A 26,228-nucleotide genomic window follows, 5' to 3' on the forward strand; every position below is an offset into this window, starting at 1 on the left:
CCATTGACTTTTAAACATACCTTCCCATATTAATGTTTCTGGCACAAGGACGACAATATCAAAATAATATGTATCTATTAAATGCTTTTTGTCAGCTCATATTCAGTTTTATATTCTTACACTATTTACCTTAGGTTTTGATAACCGACAAACATTTGAAACTTACATAACTATGAAAGTACACTCAATGCTTAGAAAGGTTGAGCGGCACATCTGTAAAGAAAGAAGAAAACATTATTTTACAGTGCATTCGCTGCATAAATACTAGAGGTTAACTGCACATTCTTATTAACTAGAATATTAAATTTGCTCTATCTTAATTCGAACACAATAAACTGTGTTTCTTGTTGTCTGCCGAAAAAATAAGAGTTAACACGATCTAACAAACATAACTTAGATTTTTTGTGTGTTAAGTTTTGAAACTTTCAAAATACTGTGGCGACTATTAGGATTTCGGTTCATCACTATGCATAACAACAATAAACCAAACAGCCACACATTCGTACATGTAAACATCAAACCAAGCAGCCACACATACATGTAAACAGCCAACCATGCCAACCATGGCTACCCCTTTTTGCCATTTTCATTTCGAATGCCAATACAAACACGCATTATCTAAAGGTTTTGTTTTTTTATTTCCAAATCACCCCTTTCTATAGTGAGTGCAAATGAAACAGTGTGATTTTAAAATTTCTAAAAATGACAAACAAATCAGCTGTTAAAAATAAATTCGTATTTATGACATCCGAGAAAAATTATGTGAAAATCGTTAAAATTTAAACATTTTTGGTATAACTTGTATTTTATAACATAGTATATTCCGACAATAGTAATTGTTTTTATATTTTTCAGATACGCGTGATTAAAAGCAGTTGATTAAGCATGGATCTCACTTTTGCCAAGCTCAAATAGGCAATGACGACACTCAGAGGGTTATTGGATTTTAAATTATTAGACACTTTTGAATCCCTTTCTATTTTTGTCATTGTAGTTATTTGAGCGGTATTAACAATTCAACTGAGATGACAAAGCTGAAACATAAGTAAGGTTTAAGAAGTTTGGGAAAAGTCTAAAACTAAGAATGCCACCCACTCTGCGGGGCTTTCGTAAATTTGGATGCTGTTATCAATTTGCTGAATCCGCTTCTAGTTAATATGGCGAATGCTGAATTCGCCAATCGGTACTCAGCTACTTAGCGCATAGAAATCTAGGTGATATCCTTTTAAACAAAAGGTTCACATTGTTACGTAATGAATGCCATTAATCCCTAACCATCAACTGTGCTCAAAATCACTTTCATGTCCAAAAAGGCATGGAATTTACTGGAAGATGTTTGTGCTCGTTGTGTTATTAAGGAACACCAAGCTGAAGGTACTAATTGGCGCAAGAAACCAAAACCAGGGGTTTCTTCAATTGCAGATTGCAATGCAGCGAGCAGAACCCAAGTGAGGCTGGATTATTTTTCCGCATACGCAACATAAATCCTCCAAATACCACCGTGGCCCAGGATAGGAAGAAGCAAATGCCTGAATTGAGTTAAGGATTACGCAGAATTATCTACGCTTTATTTCGTTTTAACTTTGTAGTACTAATTTATTTAACTATGTTGTTTTTTATTTAATTTATTTGTTCAACTGGGTTTTATTTTCTTGTATTTTTTTATTTTATTTAACTTTATGTTATTTATTTTATCTTATTTTATTTTATCTTATTTTATTTTATTTAACTTTATCTTATTTATTTTATCTTATTTTATTTTGGTTTGTTTTATTTAATTTTATTTTGTACTATTTTATTTTATTTTACTTTAATTTATTTTATATTATTTAAATTTACATATTTTATTTTATTTTTAATTTCATTTTATCTTATTTTACTTTACATTTTTTATTATATTTTATGTTATTTTATTTCAATATATTTTATTTTATTTCATTTGTTTAATTTTCTTACAATGTTACTATTTGATTTTTAATATAATAAATTTATAAATTTTTATAGTTTCCATGGATTTATTATTATAATAAATTTATTTGTTTATTTATTAAATGAACAATAGCAATAAAATTACTATTCTACATACAAAAAGGAGCGCTAGCTGTCAGGGCTTTCGGCTCGCTCTCTAATAAAATATGGTTTAATAAGCTAGATTTAAATTAAAAGAGATCTTATAGCCTTAAATAATATTACAGCATATATTAATAATTGATATTAATAATGAGAATAATTTAATTGTGTGAAAAAAAGGAATAAAGATAATTAGACAGGTCAATACCAACTAAACCCTTCAGGGGTACCCACTCATTCCCACATAGAAGGAATGGAGATGGGGGAAATTCCCCGGAAGAGATTATTTGGCATTGGGGTGATAGTGTAATTCTAAACTTATAATTAATTTAAATAGTTTTCCTTATGTCAGCTCTGATCAAAAACTCTGCAATTTTTTCGATGTTGTCCTTGCAGACAGATTTTAGCAACTCTGACGGGTTTCCGCTGTTAAATAACGATTCTCTAGTTTCTTTGCAGTATTCGCAGTTGTCTAGAAGATGTTTCGTTGTTAGAGGTGCTGTTTTACAGTATGGGCAGGGCATTGGCCTCCCTCCGTTAAGTAGGTGAGAATGTGTGGCAGTTGTATGTCCTATGCGGAGGCGAACAAAGGCAGTTATGTCGCCTGTACCACAATTTGATGGGTAAATGGCCCTGGTGGCTGTGGGATTGATTTCGGCGTATTGGTGTTGAAAAGTGCTCCATTCAGTGATTCTTTGGGAATTGTGATACTTATTTATAAGGTTCTAAATATCCTTTTTTATCATGTAATCAAAACCCAAGAGAGGTTGTTTGTGGGCGTCTTTAGCTTTTTGATCAGCCAGTTCATTTCCATTAATGCCTGCGTGGCCCGGGACCCACATTATTTTTAGTTGTGCGTCGTTGCCGATAAGCAAATTGCGTATATCCGATATTAGGGCAGATTGGTTTGTAGTGTTCATAACGCTGGATATTGTGGACATGCTATCTGAGCAGATAATTGTTTTTTCTTTGGCTACGAGAGCTGATTTTAAAGCGTTGTGAATGGCTGCCGCTTCAGCTGTAAAAACTGAGCAATAGGTTGGAAGTATTCCAGCCGAGATCGTGCTCCCGTCCGCGTGAGTAACGGCAAATGTAGTGTGCTCGGAGGATTTGGAGCCGTCGGTGTAAATGAATTTCCAGTCTTTTCGGAACGGGGCAGTGTACTCTATAAAGAGGCGCTGGTATTCAGTGGAGCTTGTGCTCATTTTGGGAAATTTTTTTAACCATAACAAGAATGAAGAGTGCTTCAAATGCCAAGGGGGCATTTGTTATTCCTAATTCTCTGGCGTACTCTATGCACCTAAATATAGCCGTTTTACGCTTTGGTGTCTTCTTAGCGGATGCCGTTATGACTGTAGCTTGGTGTAGAAGACTATTTTTGCATGAAAATAACTTAGGTATCAGCCGCATTGTCGCGTATTTTACTCTTTCATTAATGCTTGGAAGGCCAGCTTCTGCTAGGATACAACGGATAGGTGATGTTGGAAAAGCCCGAATGCTCCTACGAACGGCCGCGTGGTATGTGGGGCACAGCATTTTGAGGTTAGTTTGTGAACAATTTCCGTATACTGGCAATCCATAATCGATTTTAGAAAGGATCAGAGCTCGCGTGATATTGATAAGAATTTCCGTGTGAATTAGACACCGTTTAGAAGATAAATACTTAACTATATTTAACCTGGCAGCTAAGCTTTTTTTTTAAATATACACAATGTTCCTTAAATGTGAAGTTCTTGTCAAAAATTATACCTAGAAATCTTATGCTAGACTCATTTGTAATGTTGATATTATTATAAACTAGGGTTAGGCTATTACATTTGTGTTTTCTGCAAATGTGGAAGGTTCTGCATTTGTTAAGTGATAAGTTTGCTCCTGCACAGTGCGACCAGCTCGCAATATCTGACAAGATTGCATTAAAAATATTTTGTGCAGAATTTAAATTATTCAGCTTGGAAAAGACCAAAACGTCATCGGCGTACATGATATGCGAGACAGACTGATGTGCTGAAATAATTTGGCTTATTTCATCGAAAGCAATAGTGAATAAAGTAACTGATAAGGGGGACCCTTGGGGTATTCGTGCACGTTTGAATAGGAATTGTTTACTTTTGTTTTGAATTTTCGATTCGATAAAAATGATTTTACAAAGTTGTAAAGCTTCGTACCGAAATTCCATTTGCTCAACTGACGTAACACGACATGCACTCCGATGCGATCAAGGGCCTTTTCGAAATCAAGGCTTAATCCTGATAGATGATTACGGTTTGATAAGGCAGCAGCACAAGAGTCTTCAAAGTATAATAGGGCATCGGTGGTACCTTGCCCTTCTTTGAAAGCAACTTGATGTGGACTTACGAGGCTGTTATTCGTTATATACGACATAATACGTTTCGATACTATTTTTTCTAATAATTTGCTCATGCAGCTTATTAGAGATATTGGTCGAAAGTCCAAAACTTCCGTGGAAGGGTTACTTGATTTTGGAATCGGGAATATTAAGGCTGTCTTCCAGGCTTGTGGGAAAACTCCAGTCGTTAATATATTATTATAAAGCTTTACTATCCTGTGTTTAAGCACAGATGGTAGATTTCTTAACATTTCATAAGAAATTCTATCCAGACCTGGAGATTTCCCTTTCAGTTTGGAAATTGTTACTTCGAATTCTAGAAGAGATACGTCAGACTCAATGATTGCTGTAGGAGCGTTAGGCTTATCGTATACGTTCCCTAGGGTCTCGTATTTCTTATTGACGAATATATCGTTAAAATTTGAGTCAAGTGAGTAGTCGGACCAGGTGAATGCAAAGTGCTCAGCCATTAGCGCAGAGTCGTAAATTGGACCGTTTTGGCTACTGATAAAATTGATAGGGGTGTGGGAAGAAGTTCCTGTGAGCATTTTTATGTCCGACCAGATTTTCTTAGTACTTGAATTAGGTGTTATCGCTGAAGTTAACTTTTCGAAACTATCCCGTTTAGCTTCTTTCGATTTCTTGCGAAAAGCTGCGTTTGATTGTTTGTATAATATGAGGTTTTCTACTAATCTCGTTCTTTTATACGTTTTCCAGTTTTGCTGTTTTGTGTTCCTTAAATTTTCTAACTCCTGAGACCAGTAGGGCACCACTTTTTTACGCTGCCTATATGTGGCTTGCGGTATGGAGAGATGGGCCGCGGAACGTATGATTTTAGCAATGTTTGCAGCCTCTTCGTTAACGTTACTTGACGCTGGTATATTAGCTACGGAAGTGGTTATGAGATCCGTGAACTTGGGCCAGTCCGCTTTGTGAGTTAAAAATTTATGCTTTGGGAAGACTTTGGCTGAACAGGGAGTGGTTAATTCCGTAACGATTGGGAAGTGATCGCTGCCACACAAGTTGTCGAGCGTTCGACAGGTAAGCTTTGGGGCAATAGTTGCCGAACAAATAGATAAGTCTACATGCGTAAAGGTTTTATGCGTAGAAAAATGTGTGGGTGACTTGTCATTTAAAACTATTAAGTTTTCTGAAGTTATGAGATTCTCTAAGATAGCGCCTCTAGAACTGGTAAGTGCCGAGCCCCAGAGTGGAGACCACGAGTTAAAGTCCCCCAGTATAAGAATGGGAGTGGATACTGAATTTAAAATATGTTTTAACTCTGCTAAAGTAAAGTTTTGATGAGGCGGGATATATATGCAAATAATTGTTATATTAAAGCCAACGCATACTTCCACTGCTAAAACAGAGATAGTTGAGTGAATCGGCACAACTTTGTGTGGAATTCCCTTTTTGATTAAAGCAGCTATGCCCTGTTTGTTAGAGGTGTTTTGGGTCAAGTTAGAAAAATAAGCCGTGTATTTCTGCGGCACGGCTGCGTCTTTATTCGCGGCAATGTGTGTTTCTTGCAAGGCAATAAAACTTGGTGTTTGGTCTTTAATGAGAATTTCTAATTCGGTGTAATTGTTGTAGAGCCCGTTAAGGTTCCACTGTAAAACTGTAAACATTTTAAAAGTTAAGAGAAAAAAGTATGACAAGTGAGGAGAGTTAAAACTCTTCATCAGAGACTGTCATGCAGTTTTCTTGTGAATTATCTGTAGTGAGAGGTACTGCAGTATCATTTGCTGCAGTAAGAGATGTGATGTTAATTAATGTTGTTGGTTGGGTTAGTAGTGAGATGTTGGGTTGGTATTCGTAGGAAGAGGGAATGGGGATAGATTGAGATTGGAGGTCGCTGATGAGTTGATAGGAAGAGTTCGCTAATGCAGCGTTGGTATTAATGTTTTTGAAAATGTGATTCAAAGAAGAATCGAAAGAAGAGAGGGCATTATATTGCTCTTTGGAGATGCTAAGGGATTCGTTGTTTGTGGTATTGTTGGGTGTGTGATTTGAATTATGATGTATATGCGGGGAATTGCTTTGTGCTTTATTTGAACTTGAGGTTTGGTTAGAATTTGTATTTTTAGTATTCTTATTTGAAGATGTTGCTGTACTTTTAGTATTTTGATCGTTGTTGCTAGCTTTCTTGTTTGTATCATTTTCTTTTACTACTTGTGAGAAGGAGATGTTAGGAAGGGAAGGCGCTTGAGCTTTATGAATGTTAATTGCATCGCGCATAGTGCACTTGTTCTCTATTTTGATTTTGAGAATTGCTTTTGTTTGGAGGTAACGTGGGCATGTGTTTGAAGATGACGGATGGTCGCCAGCACAATTAGCACAAAGAACTCGAGAGCAGTCATCTTTTCCGTGAGGGGGGGAAGTTACAAGTAACACAAGCAGGCTTGTTGTTGCACCGTTTTATTGTGTGCCCTAAAAGTTGGCATGACTTGCACCTCATGGGGTTCGGGAAATGTGGTCTTACGTGGGCAGTGCGCCAAGAAACATTCACTTTTTCAGGCAGACTATAAAGGTCGAAAGTTAGGAGCACAACACCTGTAGGTACTTGGACATTGTTTACTAATTTCCTGAATTTATAAATAGCAACAACTCCTTGGTCTTTCATGTTTTCGATGATTTCCGTGTCAGGAACGTCATTGAGGCACGGGCCGAAAATAGTTCCCTTAGTGAAGTTGAGATTATCTTGGAAATTGACTTTCACTTCACATATTCCACTTAGTTTTTTAGTAGATATGAATCTTTGTGCGATTTCAGGCGTTTTCACTAATAGTAGCAGATTACCGTCACGTAGTTCGGAAATTGAGATAACTTCTTTGCTTATACCTTCTATGGCTTTGTGCACGGCAAAGCATGAGTATTTCGAAAGAGGTTTTGATGGATCGGATGCTGCAATGGTGATGTATTTTGGGTTTTCTTGTTTTTTTTTTGGGGGAGGCTAGGATAGGTTATAGGTGTATATGTCGGTTTTTTCCTTTTGGGTTTGGGACTATCGGCAAGCAAGGCGTACCGATTGTCCCCCAAGTTTGGTGGCCCGGGGGCCATTATATCACTATATTTACCACCAATATATTACACAAAACAACGAAAGTGAGATCAAAAGAATATAAATCACACACGTTTTTCTGCGTTGGCGGGAAAGTGAAAAAAAAAACTTCAGTAAAAGAAGAGAGAGAAAAGCACAGTCACAGCAAAAACGTCCGCTCACGATGAGTATCAGAGACTGTATAATAAATTTATTTTTAATTATAAGTTCCTTTGTCAAGATATATACTGGTAGATATATGTAAAGTATTTCAAATGTTCTATTTATTGTATTTTGAAATTTTTGATTAAAAATATCAAGTAAGGAAGGCTAAGTTCGGGTGTAACCGAACATTACATACTCAGTTGAGAGCTGTGGAGACAAAGTAAGGGAAAATCACCATGTTGTAAAAAGAACCTAGGGTAACCCTGGAATGTGTTTGTATGACATGTGTATCAAATGGAAGGTATTAAAGAGTATTTTAAGAAGAAGTGGACCATAGTTCTATAGATGGACGCCATTTAGGGATATCGCCATAAAGGTGGACCAGGCCTGACTCTAGAATTTGTTTGTACGATATGGGTATCAAATGAAATGTGTTAATGATAAATTTAAAAGGGAGTGGGCCCAAGTTCTATAGGTGGACGCCTTTTCGAGATATCGCCATAAAGGTGGACCAGGGGTGACTCTAGAATTTATTTTGTACGATATGGGTATCAAATGAAAGGTATTAATGAGTATTTTAAAAGGGCGTGGGCCTAAGTTCTATAGATGGACGCCGTTTCGAGATATCGCCATAAAGGTGGACCAGGGGTGACTCTAGAATTTATTTTGTACGATATGGGTATCAAATGAAAGGTATTAATGAATATTTTAAAAGGGCGTGGGCCTAAAATCTATAGATGGACGCCGTTTCGAGATATCGTCATAAAGGTGGACCAGGGGTGACTCTAGAATTTATTTTGTACGATATGGGTATCAAATGAAAGGTATTAATGAGTATTTTAAAAGGGCGTGGGCCTAAGTTCTATAGATGGACGCCGTTTCGAGATATCGCCATAAAGATGGATCAGGGGTGACTCTAGAATTTGTTTTTACTATATGGGTATCAAATGAAAGGTGTTGAGTATTTTGAAAGGGAGTGGGCCTTAGTTCTATAGGTTGACGCCTTTTCGGAATATCGTTATAAAAGTGGACCAGGGTTGACTTTAGAATGCGTTTGTACAATATGGGTATCAAACGAAAGGTGTTAATAAGTGTTTTAAAACGGAGTGGGCCTTAGTTCTATAGGTGGACGCCTTTTCGGAATATCGTTATAAAATTGGACCAGGGGTGACTCTAGAATGCGTTTGTACAATATGGGTATCAAATGAAAGGTGTTAATGTGTATTTTAAAAGGGCGTGGGCCTTAGTTCTATAGGTGGACGCCTTTTCGAGATATCGCCATAAAGGTGGACCAGGGGTGACTCTAGAATTGGTTTGTACGATATGGGTATCAAATGAAAGGTGTTAATGAGTATTTTAAAAGAACGTGGTCGTTACTTCTATAGGTGGACGCCTTTTCGAAATATCGCCATAAAGGTGGACCAGGGGTGACTCTAGAATTTATTTGTACTATATGGGTATCAAATGAAAGGTGTTAATGAGTATTTTAAAAGGGCGTGGGCCTTAGTTCTATAGGCGGATGCCTTTTCGAGATATCGCCATAAACGTGGACCAGGGGTGACTCTAGAATTTGTTTGTACGATATGGGTATCAAATAAAAGGTGTTAATGAGTATTTTAAAAGGGCGTGGGCCTTAGTTCTTAAGGTGGACGCCTTTTCGAAATATCGCCATAAAGGTGGACCAGGGGCGACTCTAGAATTTGTTTGTACGATATGGGTATCAAATTAAAGGTGTTAATTAGTATTTTAAAAAGGAGTGGGCCTTAGTTCTATATGTGGACACCTTTTCGAGATATCGCCATAAACGTGGACCAGGGGTGACTCTAGAATGTGTTTGTACGATATGGGTATCAAATTAAAGGTATTAATGTGGGTTTTAAAAGGGAGTGGCCCTTAGTTGTATATGTGAAGGCGTTTTCTAGATATCGACCAGAATGTGGACCAGGGTGATCCAGAACATCATCTGTCGAGTACCGCTAATTTATTTATATATGTAATACCATGAACAGTATTCCTTCCAAGATTCCAAGGGCTTTTGATTTCGCCCTGCAAAACTTTTTCATTTTCTTCTACTTAATATGGTAGGTGTCACACCCATTTTACCAAGTTTTTTCTAAAGTTATATCTTGCGTCAATAGACCAATACAATTACCATGTTTCATCCCTTTTTTCGTATTTGGTATATAATTATGGCATTTTTCGTAATTTTCGATATCGAAAAAGTGGGCGTGGTCATAGTCGGATTTCGGCCATTTTTTACACCAATACAAAGTGAGTTCAGATAAGTACGTCAACTGAGTTTAGTAAAGACATATCGATTTTTGCTCAAGTTATCGTGTTAACGGCCGAGCGGAAGGACAGACGGTCGACTGTGTATAAAAACTGGGCGTGGCTTCAACCGATTTCGCCCTTTTTCACAGAAAACAGTTATCGTCCTAGAATCTAAGCCTCTACCAAATTTCACAAGGATTGGTAAATTTTTGTTCGACTTATGGCATTAAAAGTATCCTAGACAAATTAAATGAAAAAGGGCGGAGCCACTCCCATTTTGAAATTTTCTTTTATTTTTGTATTTTGTTGCACCATATCATTACTGGAGTTGAATGTTGACATAATTTACTTATATACTGTAAAGATATTAACTTTTCTTTTAAAATTTGAATTTAAAAAAAAATTTTTTTAAAAGTGGGCGTGGTCGTTCTCCGATTTTGCTAATTTTTATTAAAGAGGCATATAGTAATAAGTGTAACGTTCCTGCCAAATTTCATCAAGATATCTTCAACGACTGCCAAATTACAGCTTGCAAAACTTCTAAATTACCTTCTTTAAAAAGTGGGCGGTGCCACGCCCATTGTCCAAAATTTTACTAGTTTTCTATTCTGCGTCATAAGCTGAACTCACCTACCAAGTTTCATCGCTTTATCCGTATTTGGTAAGGAATTATCGCACTTTTTCGATTTTTCTAAATTTTCGATATCGAAAAAGTGGGCGTGGTTATTGTCCGATATCGTTCATTTTAAACAGCGATCTGAGATGAGTGCCCAGGAACCTACATACCAAATTTCATCAAGATACCTCAAAATTTACTCAAGTTATCGTGTTAACGGACAGACGGACGGACGGACGGACATGGCTCAATCGAATTTTTTTTCGATACTGATGATTTTGATATATGGAAGTCTATATCTATCTCGATTCCTTTATACCTGTACAACCAACCGTTATCCAATCAAAGTTAATATACTCTGTGAGCTCTGCTCAACTGAGTATAAAAATTTTAAAAAAGATGGTATTAAAATTATTTTGGTTATTTGGGTAATTTTTTTTGGATATATTATTCGTTCGGGTGGCAGCCCTGCCTTGCTGTCACTCCCGCGAAAGTATGAAATTTTTCTATTAGAGGAGTGAAGCTATACGTTTTCCCATATGTTGTTTTTGAATAAGTGTGATAAGGATGGGAATCACACGTACACGAAAAACATATTTCACCGAACAAAATTATCCAACTTATCCTATTTTTGGATAGCGTCATGAATGCAGCAGTTGCAGATAAATAGCCCAGCAGTTTCAGCGAGTAATCCAAAGGTAAAAACACCATCCTTTCACGGTTCTGTTCCTTTACAGGTTTTTGAGCTTCAATTTGAGAAGACGTAGCTGCACTTTTTGTGGCATTAAAAAGGCCTGCACTGAAATCTTACAGACCATTCTAGAAGGAGAACGGAACAGTTACGGAGCGAGCATAGGAAAGAGATATACCAAATTGAGCTGCAAAGCCGCTACCAAATAGCAAGCGATATTTTGCAGGACTTTGCTTCGAATTTTGAAAGATTGGCTCATCTCGCAAATGCGGACGCACCTGTGGGATACACCGAGAGGGTAAAAGTTCAGAGCTTTATAAATAGGGGATGTCGAAACTAAACGAGCTACATACGCAAACCCAAAGCCAACATTTGCAGAAACGGAATCACATGCACTGATTCACGAAACAGCCCCGCTTTTGTGTAGGACAGCTTTCAAAGCACACCGTGTGGAAGTAGAAAGGCCAGACTGGGTGGACACAATATTGGAAGCACTAAAAGGATCGCAACAGGGGAGTGAAAGAGTAATCGAATGCTTCAAATGCGGGAAGCCATGTCACATTGGACGTCATTACAGTCTTTTTTTTTAATTTTATTTGATTTAAAGTCAACAACAGACACAACGCGGTCGACTACTAAAAATAATATAATTCGATAAGAAATATTTATAAATTTAAAAGCTAACATTATTGGCGGCCACCGTGGTGTGATGGTAGCGTGCTCCGCCTACCACACCGTATGCCCTGGGTTCACACCCCGGGCAAGGCAACTTCAAAATTTTAGAAATAAGGTTTTTCAATTAGAAGAAAATTTTTCTAAGCGGGGTCGCCCCTCGGCAGTGTTTGGCAAGCACTCCGAGTGTATTTCTGTCATGAAAAGCTCTCAGTGAAACGGCATAAAACATGTAGGTCCCGTCCGGCCAATTTGTAGGGAAAATCAAGAGGAGCACGACGAATCTCTTGGGAGTAGGGATGCAAACGATACATCGATGTTTTTAAAACATCGATAGTATCGGATGAAAATCCGATGTTTAACATCGATGTTTCAAAATTACTCAATATCGAAAAATTGCCGATACATCGATGTTAACTTTGACGATGTTTCGAACATCCACATCTCTAAAGTTGCATTTATTGACGCCATTCTTTTTCTTTGTTAAGTTGCTGCAAACTGATGTAAAAAGGGTAGGTTATTAATAATAATTGTTTTAAATTATGTTCTGACTTCTAATTAATATTTTATACTAAATAAATAGGTGAACATCTTAATCGAAAGTGCAGTATGGCCAGTGTAAAGGCGTGAGGTAAATATGTAGATCGTGAAGTAGTATCCCGGGATTTTTGGAATAATGTTATTGTGTGGATAATACTTAATTTTTACACCGCCTTTGATTGCCTTTGATAACAGCGTAATAGTTTTTATTTTCAGCTACTTTGACCAACATTGCTTTTATTTAATAATGGGCTGCTTTTTGATTACTTTTAAAAGGAAGTTGCTTGCACTGCTATCATTCTAATTTGTAATTATTAATATTAAATTAAAACAAAATTGCACATTTTTAATAACTTCTATTTTCCACAAACTTCTTGCAGAAATCAATATGCCGAACAAAAGTAAGGTGTGGCGTGCCAACTCCGCAAAGTGTCTATTGTGCAGCAAAACTCTAAGGCAATACATCAAATATACATTGTATTTATGTAGGATGAGTACAAGTATGAAAAATGTTAAATGAATTTTTGCCTGATCTCAGTTTTTTCTGTTTTCTTATTATAATTTATGTTATACATATATACATATTGACATGTTGTCTTATTTGAATGAATTGCTTAACAAACATCTTATATGTAATTATATAACTTAATGTTTGGTCTCATACGGAATTGAATAAAACAATAAATAAAAATATATTACTTATCAGTATTTTGGTACATCACTCCTAGGGGTAGAGTCAGTAGCTAAATTCTACATAAGTATATCCCACCAGCGCTGCTGATTTGACCCAGGCGAAAATTTGAATTTAAATTTTTTGCATTGAAAGCGCAACACAATTTTTGGTTTTGGCCGGTAACTGCATACATAACCTCTGCAGATTTTAAAGGGGCCTTTAAAATACATACATTTCTGGTAGATTTTTCTTAAAAATTCCTCGATTTCGGGGTGTGTGAGCTAATCTCACAAACCAGGCGACTATAAATATCACCCCACCCACTAGAGCCACGTAGTTTTTCCAAAATTTAATTCTACTGAAAAAACATCGGAAAACATCGATGTATCGATCTTTTCTTCTGATGTTTTTTATCATCGATGCTTATTTTGTCGATACATCGAAACATCGATGTATCGATGTTGCTCCTCAAAATTTGCATCCCTACTTGGGAGGCTATCGCTTACATTTATTTTATTTATTTTTTTAACATTAAGATTGAATACATAAGAACTTTAAGAATTAAATTCAACTCTAAACAAAAGAGAATTTAATTTTCTTTTTTTTAAATTAAACATCAGGTCAGATATGAGAGTATTGAATTATGCAAAGCAGTAAAAGAGTATTCCATGATAATACAATTATACAAATCATTATAGTACGAGCACCAATCACGCAGGGGCTTATATTTTGTCGCCAAGTTGATAGGTGGAAGGGCACATAGTGTCTATATATTCTGCTGGGGACAGCGAAATTTAGGTGACTGACAAGGTAAGAAGAGTCTATCTCACCAATGATAAGCTTGTGAAGGAACATTACCCCAAGTAATATTCTTCGGTTTTCCAATTTTGGCAACCTAATAAGAAGCAGCCTATGTTTGTATGGTGGTAGATGAAGGTTAGGATCCCAGTTAAGGCCACGGAGTTCGGAAATTAAAAATTGTTTCTGAGCCGACTCAATTCGTTGTATATAATTTTGATACCGCGGGCACCAGAAACACGAGCAGTACTCAAGTATTGGACGTACTAAAGATGTGAAGAGGAGCTTAGTGAGATACGGATCATCAAACTCTTTGGCCCGCCGCTTCACAAATCCAAGTACCCCTGTTGCTTTGTTCACAATTGATGAAATATGCATATTGAAACACAGTTTCGGATCAAATAGAACTCTCAAATCTCTTACAACAGATATACGCTCCAAGGGCGTGCTATTTAAGGTATAAGATGTCAAAATTGGCTTTATACGATGAAATGTTATCACATTGAATTTAAAACAGTTTAAATCTAGTAAATTCGCTGTACACCAGCATTGAAAAGAGTCCAAGTCGGCCTGCAAGAGATGGAAAGAGGATAACTCAGAGGGAATGTATGTATAACAAAGTTTAACATCATCCGCATTCATAAAAGTTCGGGAATGTAAGATAATTTTTTAGTAAATCGTTTATGAACAGGGTAAAATTAATGACTACCCTGAGGAACCCTAGACGTTACGTTAAACTTCTTAAAAAGACAATTGAAAGTTTTAGGGATAGCTGACAGCTTGGCTATGCCCCTATAGTCCTCAATATTAGATCTACTACATTTTTTGTGCAAAGGGATGATAAATGACTCCTTCCAAATTAATGGCAAAGTTCCAGATTCCGCGGATAGCGTAAATAATTTAGTAACCGGCTCAGATAAATTCACAATACTTAAGCACACAACTAGGAACACATTCAGACCCCGGAGAAAAAATTGGTTTCAAATCCAAAAGAGTCTGAAGAACAGTATTGTTATCGATGACTGGATTTAGTATGCAATTAAAGATTCCTAATTTATACGGATATTGACCAGATTGAAATGTTTTCGATGAATACATCGATTTAAAGAAATATGCAAATAAATTCGCGATATCATTATCGTAATTAGCATGTTACAACCAAAAGATAAGACAGCTGGAAATCCAGAAATTTTCCTCGTAGAGTTAACAAAACTATAAAATATTTTTGGATTACTGAAAAACTGAAGTTTACAACTGGTTAAATAATTCTTGTAAAACATTTTAATAAGACAATGAAAGTTAGAGGGAACAACTAGATACTTTGAAAAGTCAGATGGTATTCCTGATCTCACAAAACGTTTATAAAGCCTAGATTTGATGTTATTAAGTCACACAAGTTGTTTAGAGAACAAAGGTGGCTTGTTTGACCCTACACTAACGCATCGGAGGGGAACACAGCTTTCACAGAAGCAATTAAGAGTAACGTAAAATAAGGAAATTGCTAATTCTAGGTCATAACACACATACAAATCTGACCAATCATGGTTAGCAATCAATTCATTTAGTTTAAGGAAGTTGGTTTTAAACAAATTTCTCGAACGAGATTTTAATTTTGATACATCAAACACATTAGAAGGTAGAACAATTTCAATCGTAGGGTGTAGGGGATCCTCAGGAAGAGATGGGGGAATGGAGAAATACGATTAAGAGTGGTACCCACAGAGTCATCCACAAATACCAACTCAAGAATCTTATTCTTCCAATTTAACACATCGTTGACGTAAGGTATAAGATGTCAAAATTGGCTTTATACGATGAAATGTCATCACATTGAATTTAAAACAGTTTAAATCTAGTAAATTCGCTGTACACCAGCATTGAAAAGAGTCCAAGTCGGCCTGCAAGAGATGGAAAGAGGATAACTCAGAGGGCATGTATGTATAACAAAGTTTAACATCATCCGCATACATAAAAGTTCGGGAATGTAAGATAATTTTTGGTAAATCGTTTATGAACAGGGTAAAATTAATGACTACCCTGAGGAACCCTAGACGTTACGTTAAACTTCTTAAAAAGACAATTGAAAGTTTTAGGGATAGCTGAAAGCTTGGCTATGCCCCTATAGTCCTCAATATTAGATCTACTACATTTTTTGTGCACAGGGATGATAAATGACTCCTTCCAAATTAATGGCAAAGTTCCAGATTCCGCGGATAGCGTAAATAATTTAGTAACCGGCTCAGACAAATTCACAATACTTAAGCACACAACTAGGAACACAATCAGACCCCGGAGAAAAAATTGGTTTCAAATCCAAAAGAGTCTGAAGAACAGTATTGTTATCGATGACTGGATTTAGTATGCAATTAAAGATTCCTAATTTATACGGATATTGACCAGATTGAAATGTTTTAGATGAATACATCGATTTAAAGAAATCTGCAAATAAATTCGCGATATCATTATCGTAATTAGCATGTTACAACCAAAAGAGAAGACAGCTGGAAATCCAGAAATTTCCCTCGTAGAGTTAACAAAACTATAAAATCTTTTTGGATTACTGAAAAACTGAAGTTTACAACTGGTTAAATAATTCTTGTAAAACATTTTAATAAGACAATGAAAGTTGGAGGGAACAACTAGATACTTTGAAAAGTCAGATGGTATTCCTGATCTCACAAAACGTTTATAAAGCCTAGATTTGATGTTATTAAGTCACACAAGTTGTTTAGAGAACAAAGGTGGCTTGTTTGACCCTACACTAACGCATCGGAGGGGAACACAGCTTTCAAAGAAGCAATTAAGAGTAACGTAAAATAAGGAAATTGCTAATTCTAGGTCATAACACACATACAAATCTGACCAATCATGGTTAGCAATCAATTCATTTAGTTTACGGAAGTTGGTTTTAAACAAATTTCTCGAACGAGATTTTAATTTTGATACATCAAACACATTAGAAGGTAGAACAATTTCAATCGTTGGGTGTAGGGGATCCTCAGGAAGAGATGGGGGAATGGAGAAATACGATTAAGAGTGGACCCACAGAGTCATCCACAAATACCAACTCAAGAATCTTATTCTTACAATTTAACACATCGTTGATCTGAACGAGAGATACATATATCCAAAAGAGATTTACAAAATTCATGTTGAATGCTGGGGATCAAAAAGTGAGCCACTTATGTTTATCCAGTTCACCGAGGGCAAATTAAAATCACCAAGAACTACTATACGATCTTTCTCTCGTAACTGAGAATAGCTAAGTTATGGTAAGAATAAATAAGCAAATCCGAACGAGGCGGTATATTTGAACAGCAAATGAATAAACTGTAACTATGTAATGACAGCTTCACCGCTAAAAATTCTATGTCAGATGAGTTGTCCGACGTCAACAACTCCGACGCAAAGCGTGAGTCCACAGCAATGAGGACACCTACACTAGATATACGATCACGCCGATGAACCACAAAATTGTTTGAGAAAAGCTCAGAATTAAAGGTATCAGGTTTTAACAGGGTTTCGGTGAAGGATACAACTTGCGCTGTGAAAGAAAATCTATTAAGAAAAAACGCGTTCAGTTTAGACGTAAACCACGAACATTTTGGTAGTGGATATTTAGAAAAACTGAGTCAGTCAGTTAAGTTGCTAACCCTGCGGTATTGGTTAGCCCGTTTTTTGGGTTTTGTACCACCAATATAAATTACAGCAAACACTAGCGACAAATTTAGAAAAAAATATTAATTATGTTTAAAAAATGTTTAAAAGAATAATTTTAGCTTTTATTACCTGTTATAGAATTAGGTTTAACCTGGCTACAACGGCTTTCGTGCTGCTCTGTCGCGCCGAAAATAACGACGCTCATAAGAACATGTGTAAAAATAATATGACAGATGTGGCGGCTGCACCGCTGTCGTGAATGTAGTCAGCCCCACTAACTTTAGCAATGCCAACTTGAGGTTTCAAGCAGTGTTGTCAGACATTTTTGGAGCTTATAGCTAAATTGACAAAAAAAATAGTTAAAAACAGCTAAAAAAAAATTTCATAGCCAAAAAAAATAGCTAAATTTTTTTTTTTAAAATAGCTAAATAAGCCTTTATTTCACATTAAATTACACCACATATGTATGTCTGTAGTTACTAGATTATTGTAAAGCAAAAAAAAAATAATAATAATTCAGTCATGGAAAATATTCTTTATAAATACATATCGTTACCTTAATTCACAAAGGCCCTGTCTTTAATGCAATTCCTATGTAGATAGGGCCTTTGTGAATTAAGGTAGCGATATGTACATATGTACATAAATTAAATTATAATAGTAACATAAATTATAATCTCGAATAGTTAATACACATCACTCAAGTTTTATTCAAAAATTAAATTGAATCACAGTTCAAAAACAAAATCATCTTCTTCGTTTAATTCACATGTTGAATCGTATATATTTCCTGAATTCATTGATTTTATGAGATCAGGTATACTAAAGTTATGACAACATTTTCCAAGTCTCCTAAGACCGTAACTTATAGTTAATAAAGAGTTTAACATCAAAATCTGCATTCTACTCCTTTGCTTAGTTTTTATTAAATTCATTACAGAAAAACTTCGTTCTATTTCCGCATTACTAAGCGGTAGGATTAGCAAATTAAATACGAACTGTTGTAATTCCGCAAACGGATTTTCATTAATGGCATTTCTAAACTCTCTTACCTCTATCCAAAACTTTACTGTAGAAGCGGTCTCTTGCCATGGATATGAGTATAGCTTTTTCCATTGCATTTCTATAACAGTAATTTCATCTTCGTTAAAAGAGCCCTTTTCTGCCTAGAACGTATCAAATATTTTGGGCTTCACAACATTTAAAGCATTTTTTATAGCAAACAACTCAATATTTTTTAAAGTTTGGATATTCTGTAGTAGGCGTTGGCGTAGCTGCTCAATTAACTTGATAATAAAATTCTGAAAAAATTTCCGAATGCATTGTTCTGCATCTTCATCAATGCTACCTTCGCCTTTTTTTAATTTTATATATTCTTCAAAATAATAATGAAATTGTGGAAATGGAGTTAAATATGTTGTAAGCGGAGAACACAAAGGGTCAACATTTTTACATGGAGATATTATTTGATTACATAGATCAGTGATCAACAAAACTAGCTAAGAAAAAGTTTTGTGGGATCTGCATCATTCGATTCGAATAATTTGTTAACTTTCTGAACTTCGCTTAGCAGTGGCTTTAAAAACTGAAGATATGCTAAATTTGTATCATTATAAAGAGATGCCAATAACTTTGCTTTGTGGCATGTTTCCTTCAGTGCAGCAATTTTAAAATGTGTTCGCAGCTCCAGCCATTGATCTACTAATCGTTTGATCGCCACTTCAATAGATAACCACCTAGTATCACATGCCCTGACAATTTGTATTGGTTGCAGTCCATCATTAATGGCAGAAAAAATGGCTCTGTATTGATTTTGTCTTGCAGCAGACTTGGAAACCAATTATACGTTTCTGCCACAAGAAATTCTATTTCACTAGGAATAATTTTTGATGAGGTAGAGACAGCTATCTGCATCGAATGACAAATACATGGTACTAGTTTTATTTTCGGATTGAGCCCTTTCAATCGAGCGATTACACCTCTATTGACACCGGTCATAACATTAGCATTGTCCGTTCCTAGACCTACCATATTTTCTATGCGTAAATTGCACTCTTCCAGCGACTTAAGAATTGATTCAACAATGCCCTCCAATGTATAGTCTTTTAGCTCAGCTAATTTTAAAAACAATTTATAATTTGTTTGGAACTTTCGCTATAGTAACGAATGACAATACCCAGATACTTTTCCACGCTAATGTCAGTTGACTCGTCTATTATCAGACTAAACTTATTTGTTTTAATGTCATCCATTAATAATTTTTTGAAATGAGGAAATAATAAATTATTTTAATATAATTTATTTATGACAGCGCTACATTTTGTCCTACCAAGCTTTAAACTGGCTGCAGTTTCACTATCGTCAAATATGTCTTTGTAATTGTATCAGATGATCCAAGCTTTAAACTGGCTGCAGTTTCACTATCGTCAAATATGTCTTTTTAATTGTATCAGATGATCAACAGCATTTGCTAATTCTGCCTTTAAAAAAATAAATAAATGTAAGGCGCGATAATCTCCGAAGATCTCTAAGGCCGAGCTTCTCTTCCAATTTGCATCGTGCTCCTCTTGATTTTCCCTACAAATTGGCCGGAAGGGACCTACATGTTGTATGCCGACTCCGAACGGCATCTGCAAGGCAGATGAGTTTTCACTGAGAGCTTTTCATGGCAGAAATACACTCGGGGCGCTTGCCAAACTCTGCCGAGGGGCGACCCCGCTTAGAAAAATTTTCTTCTAATTGAAAAACCTTATTTCTAAAATTTTGATGTTGATTTGCCCGGGGTGTGAACCCAGGGCATAAGGTGTGGTAGGCGGAGCACGCTACCATCACACCACGGTGGTCTGCCTTTACTACGCTGTTATTTACCGTCACTGATCGAAAAGGTAAAGGTGGTTGTATACCCCGGGAAAAAGGAGACATTGCATTTGCATGCTTTTTAGTTTTCGCATGTAAAATCAAGCCATACAACTTCGGCTTCAATATGCAGTGACAATATTTGCAAGCAATATTGTCTCCATCGTTGCTAACCCACTTCTCAAATCGTTTGTCCTTCAACCAAGATGATCGAAAGCCTTGCTTGTACTTTCTAAGGTGAAAAATTAAACACAAAATAATGCACCAATTCACCAAGAAAATACAACCTCTTTTCACTTGTACACGGCTTTTCGTCAGTGCTGCTATCGCTGCTGTCATTCCTAAAATAAAAGGGTGTAATAAGCAAAGAATTTCAATATAAAAACGGCTAATTTGTAATACCTTTCCATTTCGACGGTCTATTATGAAAAAACGTGCACATGAATAAGCGATTGACTATTAAATTTGGAAGTAGCAATTCGATTACATACCAATAATCGATATAATAAAAATGTATTGGGCATGCCAGACTACCAACTTTTGAACAATTTGATAGCCATAAGGCAGAGTGCACACGGTCGATATTTATATTCTAAAAAGTTCTGTGAAAATAATTTGGCAAATTACAAAATTTTTTTAGCTAAAATAGCTAACTCGATTAAAAAAATAGCTAATAGCTAAACCCGAATTTCTATAGCTAAACGCCGAAAAAAATAGCTAAAAATAGCTAAAATGGCATCAATGGTTTCAAGCCATAGGTTGGCAAAGGTACCCCATCTGGGTATTACGCTCTTCACACGTATTCTTATGCTCTTCATTTCAGTTGCTGTTGAGAGCGAAAAATCAATTGCGCCACAGTGGGGTTACATGCCAACCTAATAAAACCGTACTGCGTTTTTTTAGCACACGCAAACAACCGGCGTTTTTTGCTCTTAACCCAAATAAGCATGCGTTGCGACAATGTAAAACATGTGTGCAAATGTCAAATCTAAATGGTTACGCAGAACAAAAATTGGAAATCGAGTTAGGTTTACACGCATGCTCTCATACGAGTTGTATGTCCATGAGACATTTTTGACAGAAAATGACCTGCGTGCGTTTAGAACAGAATTTTCATGCCAGTCGTGTTGCAGACAGCAAAGGGATGACATGTATCGTCGTTTTGTTCATATTTTTTATGCAATAGCAATAAATTATAGAAATGGGGAAAACGCGTTTAACAGAATCTGTCAAGCAGAGTTAGTTAAGTAATGTTAGGCAAGGAAACATTTTTTAGGCGATGTTTTAATAAAAAAAATTGTTGTGAAACTGTGAGCAGATTTTTCTAACAAGAAATATTTTCCTCGGCACCCAAAAATCCCTTCGCTTTGAGTTTTCATCAAAACGGAAGTGTTTCTTAGCGCCGCAAAAAATATAATTCTTAATTTTGCATGCTCTCATTAACATATATACTTTTATGGCAATTTCTTGTTAGCAATGCATTTGACAAATTTCTGGAAGTCAATCTGCCCCTATGCTTTGAGCAGATGAATTTAATGTCAGGAAAAATGTGCTAACAGAAGAATGTTGATGGGAAAAATGACAAAATCTTAAGGGAAATTTCTGTAAGATTTGTAAAAAATTTGCTATCTAAGTTTCTCCAGAAATCGGTAATATCGGTTTCATCATTAACTGACATTTCGCTTCTTAGAATTAATAATTCTTTTTGAATTTCAAATGAATATTGGGTTATGTCACAAGCTAACGGACTTTCAAATATGTCAATTAAGAGCTTAATTTTTCGAAAGTCTTGAAATCTGTCTTCAAAGTTGAAAAAGAGGGCTTCCAATAACTTCGTGTGTTCATTGTTTACTTTTAAAATATCAATACTGTTAATTAAGGTGTAGGTTTGGGAAAAACTTGAATAATCCCCAGCTTTGATTTCAGAAAGTAGTAAATATAAAATAGTTTGAAAATTAATAACTTCTCAAAATCATCTTCTTCGTTTAATTCACATGTTGAATCGTATATATTTCCTGAATTCATTGATTTTATGACATCACTAGGTATACTAAAGTTATGACAACATTTTCCAAGTCTCTTAAGACCGTATCTTATAGTTAATAAAGAGTTTAACATCAAAATCTGCATTCTATTCCTTTGCTTAGTTTTTATTAAATTCATTACAGAAAAACTTCGTTCTATTTCCGCATTACTATGCGGTAGGATTAGCAAATTAAATACGAACTGTTGTAATTCCTCAAACGGATTTTCATTAATGGCATTTCTTACCTCTATCCAAAACTTGACTGTAGAAGTGGTGTAGCATTATACGTCATACCCACTGTAATGTAGCATTATGCTTCATACCCACTGTAACACACTTGCAGTAATACTCATCATAAACTCCAAATATATTTTAGTAATAATCATATTACAATATTGTCCAACATAAATTATTGAACTAACCCAGACGGTTAACCAACATCAATGGAATGCCGAATATGAGACCCATATCCATTCACAGTTAATAAATTTTGAGTATACATACAAACATACAACCCATTGTGGAAAAATACCAAAACACTCAAATTGATCTGCTGACGTTGCTAACACATGTACAAACCTACATGTATGGAGCCATGCATACAAAACTACATGTATACAAAGACTGTATACAAACGTACATGTATGCATACTCCATTTCCTATGTACTTATTTTTAGTTATTAGTATTAAGATATTTATGAATGTATAGGTTAAGTCAATTACTAAAAAAGACAAGAATTTATTTAATAAAGCGAAGATTTAATGTCGCACCATCATACGTGCAACGTCTTTTAATTCCTAATACTTCATGGCGATCCTGCCAGCCTGATCTTTAATTAGCTGAAAATTTGCTCTTAAGCAAAATTCGCTAGATCTCGCTGAAGGGAAGATCCTGCCAGACTAGATTTAAAATTGGCAAAACTGCTAAGAATCTAGCTGGAGGAGACCGTGCAAGATTTAAACAAAAAGTAAATTCATTAAATTCTGTCAATAAGGCAAAAGGAACAAATTTCCTTTTTAAGAAATTTTGATTGCCACGTTCAAAAATCGAGTGAAAGGAGCGCGCAGGTGAAGTGGAATATACACCCAAAATAAAAGCATTAAGCGTGAAGTGAAAGGAGCGCGCAGGTGAAGTGGAATATACACCCAGAATAAAAGCATTAAGCGTGAAGTGAAAGGAGCGCGCAGGTGAAGTGGAATATACACCCAGAATAAAAGCATTAGGCGTGAAGTGAAATATATACCACAGGATCCCGGCATTGGACGTGAATAACAAGCTGGACAATTAAATAAAAATGTCTTAGAATAAGTATGTATATAAAATTTAGAATCAATTGAGCGGCCTCAGGGACGCTAAACCATTAGCAAAAACTATCGTTTAGGAGTTTTTTTTTTGAAAAAAAAGGGAAAATTTAAACTAAAACAAAAGTATGTACGAATAACTTCTTTGGACCTCGAAAAAAAAAATTGATAGTATAATAATCTAAATTGTTAAAATTTAAATTAGGAGGAAAATTAAAAATATTTATTGAAAAAAAAAATTTTTTCTTATTCAAAAAAAAAAAAGGCTAAAATGCTAAAAATCCTAAATTAAACTTTTATAAAAAAAAAAAAAAATTCAAGTAAATTGGAATGTTTAGGAGACCTCTGTAAAATAGTAAATCAACTTCAGACAGTCCACCTATCCTCTAAAGAAAGCCCATAGAACATTTTTAAAAAATCACTAAAATGCAAAGAAACTCCTCAGATCTTCCTGTCTATTGGTGGGACGAAAATACCCGACACACTAGGGACCTACCCAAAGAACTAGAAGGTTTAAAGAAATTGTGGAAGATAATAGGTATGGAAAGGGAACCCACAATTGAGGACATTATAAATCCCACTACCACAGAAGAAGAAATAATGCGTATGATGAGGAAAGTGTTCCCCAACAATTCCAAATGTTAGGTAGCACCTGAAAAAAAAAAAAATTTATAAAACAAAAATATCTAACTTCCTATTAAAACCTTCAAGATGTCTTGGTGGACAAAAATAGCCCAAGGCATTATGGTAGCCATAGCTGGCTACGAAATAGGAAAAGAAAGCTCTGAAACAAGAGATAACAAAATAATCAAGTATGAGCCATCAACTAAGGTAGCTACAGAAAGTACTCCGAACATCCCTGGTTAGCAATTATAGGTTCTGTATTCATGCTATTGATCATCACAATAGCTATGATGCTCAAAAACTATATGAAGCACAAATTTAGACAGGTAAAACCCGCCACAACTCGTATCTAACCCATTACGAGTACCAAACCAAAGCTGAGGAAGAGCGATAAATTCAAATAAATCTCAAATAGTAAACCTAAAAATGTCACAATCGACAGAAAAAGCAACACTGCCTAAAGTGAACAGCAAATCAAAAAAAAATTTTCGCATAACTCCTTTTATGGCTCCTGACAAAAATAGTCATGAAGCAATATGAAATTTTAGGACAGTGGAAATAGGCAAAAATTAAGAAACTTTTAAAACCAGCCCATAACAACAAAAAAAAAATGATGAAGAATAGTCACAAAGAGAATCTATAAAAATGTAAGTGAAGCGCTATACAAAATTGCAATAAGACATGTCGCGCTCGTTTTCATCTTAGGATAGAAAAATGGTAGCGTAGGAAATACAAGAAACCTGATTGTTGATGATAAAATTGACTTAGGACAATTACTTATCAGGCTTTACACACGTTGTACAAATGCCGCCAATCTAGGACTTGGTATTTATAAGAAAATCACAATTGTCCTAAGGGACAAATTGGTGGAAAATGATTATTTACTCGAGTAGGCAAATTTAAAATAATAAAAGTAGGTACCCAAATTCTCAAAAACTTAACAATTGCACTAACCCCAGAGGTTGTGTACGTGACTAGTCCCGGGAAAATTAGAGAAATTCTGCAGAAATATCATGACGATCCTATTAGTGGTGGCCACCCAGGAATAAATCGTATGATAAAGAAAATCAAACAAAGCTATAGCTGGAAAAATATGCGAGGTGACATAAATAAATATGTAAATAACTGCATCCACTGCAATAAGAATAAAATAAATAAGCATATAAAAGAGCCAATGACAATAACGGAGACACCTCCGAGAGCTTTCGATATGGTACAGATCGATACGGTCGGACCATTGCCAAGGTCAATAAACGGAAACGAATACGCAGTTACCATTATATGCGATCTCACAAAATACTTGGTAGCAATCCCAGTCCCCAGCAAACATGCGCTAATAGTTGCTAAAGCTATATTCGAGCATTTCATTTTGATTTATGGCCCCATGAAAACAATCCTAACAGATATGGGATCCGAATACAAAAATAAATTATTCGAAGAACTGGGCAAATTGCTAAAAGTTGAGCACAAAAGCTCAACACCATACCATCATCAAACTTTGGGCACTGTAGAGCGTAGTCACAGAACGTTTAATGAATATGTACGCTCATACATATCCAGTGACAAAGATGATTGGGATGAATACCTAAAATATTTCGCGTACTGCTACAACACGACCCCATCGACCGTACACAACTATTGCCCTTATGAGCTTATATTTGCGAAAAATCCACCGAGGTACGAATTCTTAAATGAAAATAAAATAAGCCCAGTATATAATCACGAGGCATATGACAAGGAAATTAAATATAGACTTCAAATAGCACAACAAAGAGCTAGAAAATTGGTGAAAGAAGCTAAAGAAAAACAAAAAGTCAATTATGACAAAAGTAGCACCAGTAAGGAAATAAAATTAGGAGATTTAGTATTAGTAAGA

At 35.6% G+C, this 26,228-nt stretch overlaps 1 protein-coding gene and 1 long non-coding RNA gene across 8 annotated transcripts in view; one reads left to right on the forward strand and one right to left on the reverse strand.

The window, feature by feature from the left end:
- The window catches only part of H (Hairless), a 182,652-nt gene that overhangs the window by 12,474 nt on the left and 143,950 nt on the right, over positions 1-26,228 (reverse strand). For 6 of the 7 annotated variants that reach the window (XM_067763737.1, XM_067763734.1, XM_067763736.1 and 3 more), the window contains one exon: positions 86-213. In XM_067763737.1, the coding sequence (XP_067619838.1) occupies positions 185-213 (29 nt within the window). In that variant the 3' untranslated portion in view covers positions 86-184. Of the gene's footprint in view, positions 1-85; positions 214-26,228 lie in introns of those variants that run through there. The other variant, XM_067763735.1, reaches the window with a different exon arrangement.
- Positions 12,171-13,085, forward strand: LOC137245870 (uncharacterized). Its single transcript, XR_010951414.1, has 3 exons — positions 12,171-12,384; positions 12,456-12,503; positions 12,629-13,085. It is a non-coding gene; the product is annotated as an uncharacterized lncRNA (long non-coding RNA).

The sequence above is a fragment of the Eurosta solidaginis genome, chromosome 1 (genome assembly GCF_040869045.1).
Source record: "Eurosta solidaginis isolate ZX-2024a chromosome 1, ASM4086904v1, whole genome shotgun sequence".
Classification (NCBI taxonomy): Eukaryota; Metazoa; Arthropoda; class Insecta; order Diptera; family Tephritidae; genus Eurosta; species Eurosta solidaginis.